Source organism: Betta splendens, chromosome 22 (genome assembly GCF_900634795.4).
Source record: "Betta splendens chromosome 22, fBetSpl5.4, whole genome shotgun sequence".
NCBI lineage: Eukaryota > Metazoa > Chordata > Actinopteri > Anabantiformes > Osphronemidae > Betta > Betta splendens.
Window position 1 is genome coordinate 4,322,988 of NC_040900.2, and position 14,269 is coordinate 4,337,256.

The 14,269-nt window shown below is 44.6% G+C and overlaps 3 protein-coding genes across 5 annotated transcripts; 1 reads left to right on the forward strand and 2 right to left on the reverse strand.

Moving 5' to 3' along the window:
• Positions 1-212: 212 nt before the first annotated feature.
• orc3 (origin recognition complex, subunit 3) lies at positions 213-4,904 on the forward strand. Of its 2 annotated transcripts, none has more exons than XM_029139617.3 (20): positions 213-384; positions 476-527; positions 599-696; positions 830-968; positions 1,108-1,212; positions 1,300-1,469; positions 1,550-1,689; positions 1,806-1,965; positions 2,181-2,294; positions 2,401-2,534; positions 2,707-2,770; positions 2,860-2,976; positions 3,089-3,168; positions 3,236-3,369; positions 3,484-3,575; positions 3,681-3,778; positions 3,871-4,012; positions 4,088-4,204; positions 4,343-4,422; positions 4,680-4,904. In XM_029139617.3, the coding sequence occupies exons 1-20, from the start codon at positions 361-363 to the stop codon at positions 4,783-4,785; spliced, it is 2,166 nt and encodes a 721-aa protein (XP_028995450.1). In that variant the 5' UTR covers positions 213-360; the 3' UTR covers positions 4,786-4,904. The 2 variants fall into 2 exon arrangements, with proteins under 2 accessions (XP_028995450.1, XP_028995449.1); XM_029139616.3 differs by having other exon boundaries at positions 214-384; positions 3,481-3,575.
• Positions 4,905-5,072: 168 nt separating this feature from the next.
• On the reverse strand, positions 5,073-7,468 carry LOC114848862 (akirin-2-like). The gene is made up of 6 exons (XM_029139724.3): positions 7,312-7,468; positions 6,824-7,017; positions 6,495-6,638; positions 6,228-6,377; positions 5,825-5,896; positions 5,073-5,677 (listed from the first exon to the last, which is right to left on the reverse strand). The coding sequence occupies exons 2-6, from the start codon at positions 6,993-6,995 to the stop codon at positions 5,667-5,669; spliced, it is 549 nt and encodes a 182-aa protein (XP_028995557.1). The 5' UTR covers positions 6,996-7,017; positions 7,312-7,468; the 3' UTR covers positions 5,073-5,666.
• A 453-nt stretch (positions 7,469-7,921) lies between these two features.
• On the reverse strand, positions 7,922-10,936 carry LOC114848834 (cannabinoid receptor type 1B-like). 2 transcript variants are annotated; one of them, XM_041069217.2, is made up of 3 exons: positions 10,651-10,936; positions 10,130-10,233; positions 7,922-10,018 (listed from the first exon to the last, which is right to left on the reverse strand). In XM_041069217.2, exons 1-3 carry the CDS (start codon positions 10,672-10,674, stop codon positions 8,509-8,511), a joined length of 1,638 nt encoding a protein of 545 aa, XP_040925151.1. In that variant the 5' UTR covers positions 10,675-10,936; the 3' UTR covers positions 7,922-8,508. The 2 variants fall into 2 exon arrangements, with proteins under 2 accessions (XP_040925151.1, XP_028995469.1); XM_029139636.3 differs by lacking the exon at positions 10,130-10,233 and having other exon boundaries at positions 10,651-10,929.
• Between the last annotated feature and the right edge of the window lie 3,333 nt (positions 10,937-14,269).

A 14,269-nucleotide genomic window follows, 5' to 3' on the forward strand; every position in this document is an offset into this window, starting at 1 on the left:
CAAATGGAGCCATTTTAACAAGAAAGTTCATAGGCATCAGGTTGCATCGCGTGTCTTGCTAAAAAAAACAGCATGGAAGCCGGCGTTCAAGATCAGCTATGTCAACACAGGCCCACCAAAGTTAAAATGGCAAAAGTAAAATAATCACCAAACAGTTAGTATTAATTTCATGGTGGAGGGACTAAATCATGACAAACAAACGGACGCGCCACGCCGGCGGAACCGGAACGTTTCCGTGATCACGTGAACGCAACCTTTTCCGGAAACGTCATATTGGCGGGAAGTAAGATCACGGCGATAGGTAAAGCCTAAATACTTTAATGTCAAGCTGATCCATCGCTGTATGTAGCGGTTACTGAGATGTCTACGTCTTCTGTGTCAAAGGTAAATGAGCGTTTTGACATAAATATTTGGCATCAACTAGCCTGACACATTGCGGTCATTTACGAGTTTGTTATGATCGTCCACGTTTCAGGGCTGTTTTGTTTTTAAGCCAAGTGCTAAGAAGAAAAAGAGGCTTGGTTTGGGTAAGTTACGTTAGTCTGCATTGCCAAAACTGTGATCTATAAAGTAATAATATTTTGTGACATTTCCACAGATGATTATTTCACTGATGGTTGCGAAGGGGCTGAAAACGGTCAATTACGATTCAGACTGTGTCAGGATTTATGGGACAAAATCAAAACAGACACGGAGGTAAGAAGAGCAGGATTATCCATCCAAATAAAACCAATTAATTTAACCAGATTTTATCCTCATGTAAAAAATATAATCTAATATTATCTATTATAATGTAAATTACATTACATATTTTTCTGCTCCTGATAAGGTTTTACAGGATGAACTCAACAGGAGAATCTTGGACAGCTTGTTGGACTTCACTAAGAAGTGCTCATCCTTTCGTCACCACGGCGACTGGGCATCACAGATGAGGGCCAGTGAGATTCCCACTGCGGCCCTTGTGCTCGGTATAATGGAAATTAATGTCTTGCCGCTGTCTTTGCCTTTTATTGGCCCTGAACCAAACCTGTGGGGGGGGGGTCTGTTTTTAAGATGGATTGTTTCACACTTCTTGTCTGCTCTGTTTTCCTTTCATGCTACCTGTAGGTGTGAACGTCCCAGATCATGACATGACCTTCCAGAGTCTCTCTGAGCTGCTCCAGCAGGCGGTCACTCCTCATGTGGCCTCTGTACAGGCCAAAGAGTGTGGAGGTAAGAGATGCATCTTTTATCTTAGATTAGTATAAATATATACCTGCAGAGAAAAGGATTTAATCGTTTGTTTCTTCACTATTGAAGCATTGAAGCATTTAATGAAGAGAGTTCTGGAGAGGTTGATGGATACTGTTATGGCTGTGGGTGATGATGATGATGAAGAGGAGGAATGCGAGCAGACCAATGGTCAGCTCCACACAAATGTTCACTGCTCTCTCAGCGCACTCTGCGATTGGTACAGCGCAAAAACAAAGGTGAGCGACACATAGATTATAGCGATGTATGACAGAGGAGAAAACTCAAACACAGGTGCTTTTTCTAACTTTTTTTGTAGAAATCAAGCTCTGGTACACCTGGGAAAAAGCGCAGTTCTCTAACTTTGGATGAACAGCAGCAGCCTCCTGTTGTCATTATTTTCAAAGACTTGGAAGCTTTTAATCCAAGAGTTCTCCAAGACTTCATACTCATCTGCAGGTATAGGAACGCCCATGTTGTTGCACCAGTTTTCATGTGCATGTATATTTATAATCTGTGTCATATTTAGTTGTTAGTAGGTGCCCAGGTTGATAAAACTCTTTCCTTTTCCGCAGTCGCTACGTCGGCCGTCTTCCTCTGGTGTTCATCTTTGGCATTGCTACGTCACCCAGCACGATCCAGCGCATGCTGCCTCACTCTGTGTCCTCCCTGCTCTGCATTGAGCTCTTCCAGTCCCTGTCTTGCACACAGCACTTGGCCACAGTCATAGACAAGGTAATGTCGCTGTGGCAAATACGAAAAATGTCATGCTTCCTGCAAACAAATGCCCTAATTGTTTGTGATCATGAAACATGTGTAAAACATGAACTCTGTACGTTCTCAAAGCATCTGAAAATGCTGATTTACACTGCACAAACCAATATTTATTATTAATTAAATAAATGAATGAATGAATGAATGAATGAATTAATATTTATTTTTGTTTCCAGCTGATCCTGTCAGATCACTTCCCTTTCAAGCTGAACAGTAAAGTGCTGCAGGTGCTGATCAGCATCTTCCTCTACCATGATTTCTCAGTGAGGAACTTCATCAAAGGCGTGCAGGTACAGGGATGCTACAAACCTGCAAACAAGCCCTCTTGATTTCTATTTGTCAGACGCATCTCCAACAGTCTTCTGTAAACGACATGTTTTTTTTTTTTTTGTGCAGTTGTCTCTGCTGGAGCACTTTCACTCCCAGCCTCTCAGTGTACTGTGCTGTAAGAAAAAAGAGGCTCTGCTTAACGTGATGCAGCTCAGTCACCACAACCTGGAGAGGGTCAAACAGCTGCCGTCGTTCAAGAGGTATGTTGTGCCATTTATGGGGAGGGTGTTGAGATGGCTGCAGTCTGCAACCTTACCACTAGGTGTCACCAGGTCTTGCATGCTGCACCTTTTTAAAATATGTGGTAACATGAAGCACATTTTAAAGATTAAACACAGCCTTTTTGTTCTGTGTCTGTGTGTTATTCTCCAGGTATGTACAGAAACAGGAACCTCAGGAGCAGGACCGTCTGTTAAACGATGACACACATTTAAAGGTACATTCATAAACATGATATCAACAATATAATCTGTACTGGTTAACGGTGACTCTGTCGTGTAACACTGTTTCTAATGCTGAATTTAGGAGGTGTGTAAGAAGCTGATGAAGGATCTGCATAAATACCACAAGAACTATTACCCTGTTCTGTGGTGCCTCCACACACTGACCTCATCATTACCTCGATACCCCCTTGGAAAACAAGTAAAACCTGCTGCACATGCAGTTTTAGCAATGACTATATATACTTAGATTACTTCCATTCAATTATAGTTAAAATTTACCCTCAGGTGATACTAAAATTGTGTTTTTATAGATTAGGGAACTGCATTTAATATGCCTTGAGAAGAGTGTATGGGAGAATGAGGAATACCAGTCAGCATTCAAGCTCCTAAAGTAAGAAACCATTAAAATGACTCGACAACTGCATGTTTCAGAATTAAACCTGTTGGTTTCCATTCAGGATGCTTGCGAAAGATGAGCTGATCACTTTGCTCCAGAGGTGTGCAGAGGTTCTACAGCGTGTCAAGTCCAAAAAGATGAAGAATGCTGTTGTCCAGCTGGAGGAGCTGCTCTCCAAATTTAAGCAGCTGGACAGTAAGTATAAATAATGTTTATTCATTCATTATAAATTAAAACATGTTTTATTGATTTTCATCTTTACTGAAATACTGTAAGTGGAAGCAAACATCCGTCTTTTCTAATTAGCAGCAGCTGCTGAAACTGCCCTCGTTGTGGAAGAGAGCATCACTTCTCCCGTGAAAAATCTACAAAAGAAAACCGATCTCTTCCAGCTGCAGAAGGTAACTCAGTCGGAGGTTTTATGATGAATCTTATCTTCCCCATTTTCTCCTTTTTTATATTTAGTAAAATGTTGCTATACTGCTAGTTATTTCTTTGTGTTAAAGACGCTGCTGGAGATGAACGAATCTCGGAGAGCCAAGAAACTGAGTCCGTTTGAGGTTCTACGTAATGAAGCCCTTGAATTTATCGATGACTTAGTCAAGTGAGATGAATTATAACATATCACTCAGGTGAAAGTGTGAAGCAACAGTTTAATTAAATGCAGGATTGTTTTAAGATGTCTCTCCCTCCCAGGAGTCACCTGTCTCCCCCAGAGGCTCAGACACTGAGCGAGGTCTGTTACTACAGTTCGTCTGCCACAGTGCGACGTCACCTCAACGCTACACCCCGCACCTGCATCCAGGCTGCTCTCAGCAGCCCCTTCTATTACCTTCAGGTACATCTGCCTCATCCTTTCTGAAGGCCCTGAGAGGATTTTAGGAATTGCTTAACAGTTGTTGTCTTGCTTCAGAATGAAAGTCTGAAAACAGAAGATGGGTCGGTCTCTAATGCTGCTCCTGATATCTGTATCACTTACAAGCTCCATCTGGAGTGTGGAAGGCTTATCAACCTGTATGACTGGTTGGAGGTGAGTTCATTATTTCAACCGGGCCAAAGCTTTGTAAATCAGTGACAAATGATTATTAGTGTTTATTCTGCTTTATTGATTCTGAAGATCAGTGTGTCACATTGAACTGGACATTGACAAAGAAAACATGTTTTTCAGGCATACACTACTGTTGTTTCTGCAGCCGAGGGCAACGATTCAGATTCAGACCACATTGGGAAAGTAGATGATGTCAAACAGTATCCTTCCAATATTGATTTTGTCTTGTTTTCGCTCTTAGTATAGCTTGAGAAAAAAACATAAGCGTATCGTGGCCTGTATTTTTCAAAACTAAAAATCTGAATTACAATAAAATTAACTAGATTTGATATCTGTCAGAGAACATAGGGGCTCTTTGCACATAAAAAAACAAGTTGGTATCAAAATTATGGTAGGAGGTGATTTGGTAAAGATTTCTGTCACATGGTCCAGTGTCGTTCCTTATCTATGTGTCTAGTGCACGTTTCATCCGAGCCGTGTCTGAGCTTGAGTTTCTGGGTTTCATCAAGTCCACCAAGCAAAAGACGGACCACGTGGCTCGACTCACATGGGGAGGCTGCTGACCAGCTGATGTCTGTGGAGCCAGTCTGTTTTCACAGTAGCATTTCTGATGTGGGACCTAGATTTACATTCTGTAGTTTTGGTTTTCCTCTAATAAAAAAAATTTCTCGTAATGACAGAACTGTGGTTTGACTCTTTAAGAGGAAAAAAAGCCTATAATCTCAGTAGGTTGATCCTGATCCAGTTTTATTATGTGATTAGATGAATTTGGCTTCACTTGGAACAAATATTAGGTTTCTTAATTATCAGCTTATAGAAACATTAAAAATAATCAAATACATTCCCACTCTTTACTCCTAAAAGGTTTTTATTTTTTCTTCCAATAGGTACATTGGTTTTAAAGTGATACCAGTCAAACAAATGTCAAAATAAATAAAACACTGTTAAGGAAAGGAAAAAAAAATCACTTGATTGCTGAATTTAAAATTCAATGAACAGAAAACAACCTGCAAACACTCCCTCTCTTCAGCTGTGTCTCTTCCACTTGCTTTTAGACTGACCAGCAAACCCTGTGTAAAACTGTGGTGCTGTATGGTATTTACATGTAACAAAAACAAACAAATGATAAACCCTGGAATGCTGGGAATCTTTACAAAAGAGCGATAATGGGAGATACACTTACATCAGGAGGAACTTAGGCCACTGGTATTGATAGGGTCCATTGATTTACATTAGGAAGCACCTAGTTGCTTACAACAGAGTGGTAACAACTTAAAATAGCTTCATATAAACCTTTGCCCAAAGACAGAAATATGGCACAGTAAAAAGTTTCATTTAAACTTGCTAAACCGAATCTCTTACAATGATGAGCTTTCTTTCTTTCGAGACCACATAATAGCTCGCAGCAAGAGAAAGCCGTCTTGCAAAGGTTTCTGTGCCACACTCAGGAAACATCTGGAGATGAAATAAAATACAGAAACCAGACGCGTTACTCTAAACTTCAAAAGCAAATAGATCCGTGACTTATTCTGCTACAGTTTGCCAGTAACACAGGAATGCAGGAATGATTTAAGATTGAAATAAAAAAAAGAATTAACTCACAGCTTGCAGGTTGCTCCCCAAATCGTCGCATTAACTGGTCATGTGTGAATTTCACAAAGGTGTCATATTGTTCTGAAATGTACAGAAAAGTCTCAACAGTGTGTCTTGCCCCAACATTATGTGCTGAATTAATTACTCATTTATTCAACTGGGTCCTATTTTGAACAATTTAGCTGGTTATTCATCAAGATTATAAATATTGCTTGCCAGAGCAACACAGATGTGGGGATTTGAGTGAAAGATTGTGTAAGATAACTAATCAAAATTTGTGCAATTTGTGCTTTAATAGAGGAAAGTAAAATATACCTTGATGACTAAATGTGACTGATTCTGGCTAAGCTTCTTGATTCTGATTGGTGTTGTTCAGTGTTACAGTAAAATATTTTGTCCAAAGCGTACTGACCTGCCAATTTTGAAGTCATGGTCTCCTCGTATTCTTCCCGCACCTTCTCTTCCCTTTCTTTCAGCAGACGTTCGCAGATCATTCCAACTTGTCTGAGGGTAAATAATGGTTGTTCTCTTCTAGTGGGAGAAACACCTCCAGAGGATGTTCCTGTACAATATAAGTACAAATGTAAGAACCATGTCATGTAGTACTCACGTATGTCTAAATACTCCTAAGTTATTTGTAAACCACCTCTCTCATAAGACAGGACGTCAAACAGCTGACCTGTCATGTTGGAAACATTCATAGTAGACGACTGGGAAGGGGATTCAGGAGAATAGCAGCATTCTGACTGTTGGTAGCCTCCATCTAGATGCTTCCTCTTCTGAATGCGTTTGTACTCTTGCTTTATGTTGTTAAGGATTTGTTCTAATGGGACAAAAGACAACAAAAACGAGGTTTTTTCAGCACAGACAAAGCAACCGTCGCACTGCTAACTAATAATAACCAGCGCTAAGGACACTTGGTTTAGAGTAGCTCAACACGTTGCTAATACATCTCAAGTGCCTGCTTGGTCGCCAGTAGGCCAACTTGGCCGACATCAGTAACATTACCTGCAGTAAGTCTTGACGACGACTCCCCAAATGGCGATGGCTCCATGCTAAGATATTTCCTAGGGGATGAGGTCGAAGGGGAGACGGGGATGCATCTCCGTCTTTTGGGTGAAGCGGGATTCATCAGCGGATCGAAATCCATGGTCCTCTTCAGGGTGGCCCCACACGCCATGACTTCAGTTTGTTACAGGAGGCTACAAAATACCGAAGCATGACAACAATTGGACGATTAAAATACTTATTTCACATGACTCCTAACTCATGTTTACCATGACACAACGAGTCAGTGTACTTGGCCGGGGTACACAAACTAAGCATACTGCGCAGTCGAGGTTTTAAATGTCTGCTAGCAAGCTAATGTTAGCTGCGCTTGCTAGCCAATAACCAAAAAGAAAACAAAGCTAACGCTAGCTCCGTAGCTATCGTGGGTAGGAAAGTGTGTTTCGCCGTGCAGCTACGTTTGAAACCAAAAACTAGCGGTGCCTTACCTTCTAGGGGGACGCCGGTCAGTTACACGCCGTTTGACGACTCGTTTTGTTCTAAACCAAAAAAAGTTGCTTCCTAAAAGTTGAAGCGTTGATCAGCCAGCTGCGGATCAACTGTCTGCTGTAGGTGCGCGAGCTAACGCAACCTAGATGCTTGTTTTTCATATGTGGCTACTATCGGCTTCTTCGGCTCGTGACGTCACGCGTAAAACACAATGCGGTGCATTGTGGGTTATGTTGTGAAATAGAGACAAATGCCGGTTTGAAGTTTTTCTATTTTTGATAGTGTCTAAATTGAATTGAATTTACCACTATCACAGCATGCCTTTATTACACAGTCCTCGCTCAACAATTAAAGCGAAGAGCTCCAGTCAGAATGATGAGTTCACGGGTCGTTATTTCGACAGGGGGCAGTGTTATACAAAAAACAGTTGACCCAGTCTTTAACGGTCCACTGTCCAGCTGTAACTGTACATACTTCCAAACTGTTGGGTTTGTTTTATTTCTAACAAAATAGAACACTTTAATGCTACAGCCAGTTTGACATATTGGTTAGATTTCACTCTTATCATGATACTACGTACAGCATTTAAACAAAATTATAATAAAAAAGACAAATGTAATCAATTTATTGAACCGTTCACGATGGCACAGTAGACATTTGACAGGAACGTGGCAGCACAAGTTGTCACAAAACTCCATGATTGTTTGTTGAAAAGCAGCCATGTAACATTCCCAAATGACCACAGACGTTTTAATTTATTAAAAAAAATCCAACATACTCAAAGTTTGACTCCAAAAGTACAGTAGAATAAATACAAGTTGGATTCAGTAAAACTGAACGACCAGCGAACTTCACATCACTTCACATATCATGTCGTTAAAAGTCATGAAAAGCTAGTTTAAATTGAGTTGCTAATTTTAATAATAAGCGGTGTGTTTTCATTTTGCACACCTTGCTTTGCTGCCACAGCGTTGCTATGCTAAGCTATTTGCTAACACGAAGAAACTGAAAGAGCAAAAGCGCACGTCACACTTTTCTACCTCGAAGCTGAAAAGATTTTTTGCACGTCCAACCTAAAGACGATGACGCATGTAAAGTTCGTAACAGTTGCACCTAAGTCATGTTTTGGCACGTGTCACAGTTACAGATCAGACCCTATCCTACAGTATCTTCATGTCACAGTTGTAGCCCATCCCTCAAACCGGCTGTGCAGTCGAAGACGCCGTCGCTCCAGAGACAGTAACCTGGGCCACTTTTAATTGAGGCTTCCCACATGCAGCGCCATCTTTCCCTCCCCCACTGGCTGTGCCTCTCACACTCCTGGTGTTCCAGTCGGTCTCCGCGCTGTTGTCCAGAGCCTGCGTCACCCCCCGGTACGCATGGCAGATGTTGAGGAAGGCCCTGCGCAGGTCCTTGCTCCTCATGGCGTAGATCACGGGGTTCGCGGTGGAGTTGAGCAGGCACAGCATGCTGCAAAAGGCGAACACAGTCTTGATGAAGTCGTTCACCTTGCCAAAGAGGTCGGTCACCATGATGGCGAGAAGCGGGCCCCAGCAGATGATGAGGGCCACCAGGATCAGGACCAAGGTTTTAGCCAGGCGCAGGTCCATGCGGGCCTGGTCCGGTCTCACTGTCTGGACTTTGGTCCCCTCTGCGGTGTAGACGATCATGCTCCTCTGGGAGCTGCGGCTCAGCATGCGGACAGCGTGGTGGTGGGACTTCCAGAGGATGAACATGTAGGCGTAGATGATGAAGAGCAGCAGGATGCTCGTCATCCCGATCCAGAACATCAGGTACTTCTGGTCGATGAGAGGGAAAATGTCGGAGCAGACCGAGTGGAGGCGCTTGCAGTTCCAGCCGAGCAGCGGCAGCAGCGAGATGACTATAGAGATCGTCCACATCACGCTGAAGGCGATCACCGCTTTGGTCTTCGTGACAATGCGTTTGTACGCCATCGGCCTGTGAATGGAGATGTAGCGATCGATGGCGGTGAGAAACAAGCTCCCCACGGAGGCCGTGAAGGAGGCGATGACCCCGGCGAGTTTGAAGAGGAAAACGTTAGGGCTGTCCTTCCTGTGGAGAACGTGGAAGTCCAGGAAGCTGTAGACAAAGATGATGCTTCCTATGAGGTCGGCCACAGCCAGGCTGCCTATGAAGTGGTAGGAAGGTCGGGACCGAAGGGTCTGGGAGTGAAAGATCACGCACAGCACCATTAGGTTCTCCAGCACCGTAAATGTACCCAGGGTGAGTGCCAAGATGGCGATGGCGAGCTGCTGACCAGGAGTCAGAATCATAAAACACTCCAGATTGTCCACAGAGTTCTCGCCACACTGCGCCGGTCCTCCACCCGCCACAGGGGTGCCATTACCAGGCAGGAAGGCCGATATGTTGGTCGGGAAAATGGGGGAGAGGCCGCTGTGAATCCCCTCCTTATTTCCAGGGATAAGCCCAGATAAGGAGTTGCCGATGGAGGCGGAGGGGGACTTCTCGAAGTGGAATCCATTCTTGATTAGAGTGGAGTCGGCGGCGGAGAGCTCGTCATAGCTGGCGTCGTTGGAGCCGAGATACTGGACACCTGTTGTTAAAGTGCTCATGGTGGCGCCCGCTATCCGGCGCAGAGCCAGATTCATGACTGCTCCGTAGCCGTAGAGACGCTCAGTGAAGACGCGCGCGGTGAGACGGCATCCGAGCCACGCAGAACGACGCCTGTTGAGAAACAAGGCACAGGGAAGCCATTCAAAATTCACAAACGCACAATGATGCGTTTAAATATTGCTAATGTCTGTCAGAGACCGATAAAGCAAATAAAGGGCATACATGCTGGTGTTGGTGGGAATGTGTGTATCTGCCAGCTGACCCCACAGCAGATGCACTCCAGACAATAGTGGGAATCTGAACAGTTGATGACAAACCTGTGCAGCCTCAGGGGAAATCTGCATTAAGTATGTAGGACACCCAGGTCTCTGCTATTAATTAAAGGTGGTCATTAGGCGCTATGATGTTCTTCTCTCAATAATCACTGGATTAATTAGGCAACGAGTGACAGGGAAAATGACAGAAAGTGCTTGTATCTATCAAACGACCCGTTTATGTTTTAATGCCACTAATAACATGAATGAGCACATTAATTATTCAGGGTTTGTTTCACATTAGAGCTTGGGCTGAGAGTGTTTTGTGAAAGAAGCAGATCAACGCGACGTTACCAACACGTTTAATTGAACCCAGAGAATATAAATACGTTTCAATTAACTAATGCACTTAATCACTTCAGTTATAAAAAAAATAAATATGACTAAAACGGACAAAGGCAGAAATACAACTATTAAAATAACACTTACCTTAGATTTCCCAGAACAATCCATGACAAAAACAAATGAGAGAAACTGGGAACGAAGCTGCCGCTCGTTTAAGTAACTCCGACGCAGCTGTCCGCCGGGTTACTTGTTGTTGTTTGGACGCTTTACCGGGGGAATTACCGCGCCTGCTCGCTCCACGCAGTGTTTGTGTCAACTACCGCGCAGGCAGCCTACTGCCACTCGGGCGGGCAGCCGGTGCGCGTCGTGGAGTGGGCGGTTCCTTTGTTGTTGGAGCGCAGGACGCGCATCCCTGAGCGTCACCCGCACCTTGGCTGCGCGTAAAGCAGTAAAACAACGTCCTGAGACCAGCAGTCATTGCTGTTAATGAAGAAGGAGCATGCAGTCAATTATGGAAATACTCATTAATATTTATTTTGATCTCCTGTTATATATGTACAAAAATATATTGTAAAATGGGCCAACCAAATCACCTATTATGGCCTGATTCCTTCTTAGACTCCTCAGGTGGAAAATGTGTGAGCAGGATTGAGCAATTTTTTGAGGTCAGTACGTCCTCCAGCCAAAGTGGGTAAAAATGATGGCATCCCCTGCGTTCCTGTGAGGACGGCCGTATCTGGGCATGGATGAAAGGGCGGCGAGGGAAACTGGAGACAGACTGTGCCTGACACGTTCCACCTCCCTCCTCAAAGCAGCTACGTGCACTGTGGTCCACGCGTCGTTCGTCTTTCAGATGAGTGGCGCTGATTCTGGTCCCGAGGTTCGGCCACGTCTGGGCCGGTCCAGGCTTCTGTGCTGAGGTCCAGTCGCCAGCGAGAATAACTCAGTCATATATAAATAATAAATATCTAACACTGCTATGTTTAAGCTCCATTCTGCATAATTCAAACTTTGCATGCAGCACAGTGTCCTGTATTGTTTGCATGAATTATACAGTAGCCTCTTCCTAATAATGAAATGAACAAATAACCCATGCAGCGCCATTTTTATCCATTATTAGCATCCTCTTGTATTTATTGATTTATTTCTGCAGTCGGGGGTCACATGTACACGCTATTAAGGGTCTTTTTCCTGTCCTGTGCAGCTGCGCAATTATTTCCACTATGTGCTCCCAGTAGAGCCATCTCCCAAATTACATGTATCCTCTTGTGGAAAATACATGACATTTGGCAATGCATGGGGGGGACATCATGGGGAAACAATGCACATGATGCCAGTGCCTCCAGTTCTGGCATAACAGAAGAGGCTGAGGAGTCCTCCACCTAATTACTGAACACTTGTTATGCTGCGCTGGAAGCAGTTTGGAGCCGCCATTGATCACTTGTGGCAGAACAGTATATCCAACATGTCCTTTTCATGAAGACAGTTTAATCTGACAGACAGTCGGCGTGAGTGAAACGCCTCATTAATGACCAGTGATTGGGAAGTTCAGCTGGAAAGAAGTTTGATATTTAAAACGTCTGTTTTTACCCTTTGGGACTTTTTCTGTCTGATCAGGATAAAGTTTGGCTTTGATTTCAGCTTAAAAGCACCATCTATCAAGTCTTAAAGCATTTAGTCCACATCCATCATAAGAATCATCATCATTAATTCAATGCTATTCTCACCAAAGCACCAGCGACAGAGGGAGAGATTTTTTTCTGAGATAAAGCTGATGACTAAAGGACTCGACAGCACTGACACAGCAACTTGAGTTTTTTGAATGCGCCGTGCGCCCAGTGTGTGTCACGCAGCGATGGCGAGGTGTAATGCGATGCAGTGTGTGTCCATCTGTCTTTAGTGGTGAATGCTGCCAGAGCTGATCATAAAAAAGCACCAATACAGGGTCATTTAATACCGACGCGTCTCTTGTCACAGTAAATTGATATTCAGATCAGGCCGCAGCGTTTTATAATACTCCCCATCAGTTTGTCTCTGATGGGTTTGTGTTGAGGGGCAGGAAGAGGAGGAGGGAGGAAAAGATGCTTGAATGCAGCAGGAGAGGAGGCTGAAGCCGAGCTGTAACAGCTCTGAACCGTTTCCTAATCTGCCACTTCTAGATTATCCTCCTTCCCAGCTGGAGACACTTCACATTGTTGCCACAGTGGGTGATGAAACCGAGCTCACGTCAAATCACTCCAAAAGGGTGAAATGTAATGTTTACTAAATACATTTCATTTTATGTAGGGAAAAGTCGCGCTGCACCCTCATTACGCCCTTCATTAGGTGATTACATGCATGGCTTCATTGAGCGCGTGAAAGGTGTTTGTTGGCGTCTTTCCATTAGAGCAAACAGGAAGCGGCGGCAGATGCATCATTTTGCAGCAAACCAACGTAAACAGGCTTCGTGAGGCCTCCGTCCTGCATCAACCTCTCCCCCCGGGGACCGAGCAGCAGGAATCGCCGGGAAGCTGCGACTTCGCGCCGCCTGTGACCATGGCGACTTCTCCGTGGACACTGGAGACGTGCGATCCGTCTGCGAAGACACCGGAGGTGCTAATGGAAAATGACAGATAATGCGAGGTTTCAACGAGGGCCAAGTCGGCTTCAGCTCCTCGCTGCAGACGCGACAGATGGACCGGCACTGTGATGGTCAGCGGACGCGGTCCCCTTCATGCACCATTTGGTCAAATACAGCCCCTTTTTTATCTCGTCAGAACACTGTGCTAATCACAAACACTTAGCTGATGCTTCAGTAAATGCTCACTTGTGCAAACACTATGCAAATGAACGCTGCGGGCGCTGACTGATTACTCATAGTAGTTTAGCCCAACACTGTCCCCCCGTGCTTTTTCCTCGTGGTTCTTGTGGGTAGAGCGGCGCCGCGGCCACGATAGTCACCCACGCGAGGCTGCGCGGTACCGTGAGAGGTCCGCGAAAGTGCCGACAGCGCCGGCAGCAGAATCTGAAATCAGCTCGCGGCGCCGGCGGCTGATTCACAGCCGGAGGATAATTCATTCGCCGCGTGCCCAGCTGCACGGCGCCACAGACTGACGAGGAGCCCGAATGGATGTGACTGCCGTGACATCAGCAGTCACTTTACCTGTAATCACGAGGCCCGTTTTCTGTCAGGAAGCAGAGGAGATGTGAAAATGAATTTATTTTTAGCCGTTCACATCTTTGTCGCCGATATTATTCCTGTTGAACCAGTGGCCTTTCTTCTGCTCGTCGACCATCAACCAGACATAAAAAAAAACGTGCTTAAAAGTTTTGAGACTATTGATTGAGACACTGGCATCTAATTGAGTTTTAAAGTCATCCAGCCCTTTAACCGCATCATAGCTTTTATTTAGTTGTGCTTTCGGCCACTTGATGAATACAAGCCCAATATTAACTTTTCTCCCAGCTGCGATTTGGTCTGTGCCAGCTCCCGCGGGAAATATACTCTTATCTGCTTCACCGGCTAAAGCTGCGTGTCCAACATTTGATGCTGCCCATGTTTCGGCCGGAGCCGGGTGAAGGTGAGAGCGAGATGAAACCCCAACTTGCGCTGAAAGACACCGAAATGAACCGTGAGTGCGGCGACAGATGCGCTTTAGTCACACCTAATCCCATAACATAACGCTCGTTAGTGACGAATAACGGATCTGGACCACGCGCGCGACCGTGCTGTCGTGGATCAAAGAGAACAAATTTTCCCTTTCATCGTCTGGAGAGGAGCTGC

Excerpts from the sequence above, each read along its gene's own strand:
- LOC114848834 (XM_041069217.2), bottom strand. The coding sequence starts at position 10,674 with ATGGATTGTTCTGGGAAATCTAAG. Across the intron at positions 10,234-10,650 it reads ATTGTTCTGGGAAATCTAAG|GCTGCACAGGTTTGTCATCA; the intron begins GTAAGTGTTATT and ends ATTTCCCCTGAG. Across the intron at positions 10,019-10,129 it reads ATTCCCACCAACACCAGCAT|GCGTCGTTCTGCGTGGCTCG; the intron begins GTATGCCCTTTA and ends GTTTCTCAACAG.
- LOC114848862 (XM_029139724.3), bottom strand. The coding sequence starts at position 6,995 with ATGGCGTGTGGGGCCACCCTGAAGAGGACCATGGATTTCGATCCGCTG. Across the intron at positions 6,639-6,823 it reads GTCGTCAAGACTTACTGCAG|AACAAATCCTTAACAACATA; the intron begins GTAATGTTACTG and ends TTGTCCCATTAG. Across the intron at positions 5,897-6,227 it reads CATGACTTCAAAATTGGCAG|AACAATATGACACCTTTGTG; the intron begins GTCAGTACGCTT and ends TGTACATTTCAG.
- orc3 (XM_029139616.3), top strand. The coding sequence starts at position 361 with ATGTCTACGTCTTCTGTGTCAAAG. Across the intron at positions 1,690-1,805 it reads GACTTCATACTCATCTGCAG|TCGCTACGTCGGCCGTCTTC; the intron begins GTATAGGAACGC and ends CCTTTTCCGCAG. Across the intron at positions 2,977-3,088 it reads GATACCCCCTTGGAAAACAA|ATTAGGGAACTGCATTTAAT; the intron begins GTAAAACCTGCT and ends GTGTTTTTATAG.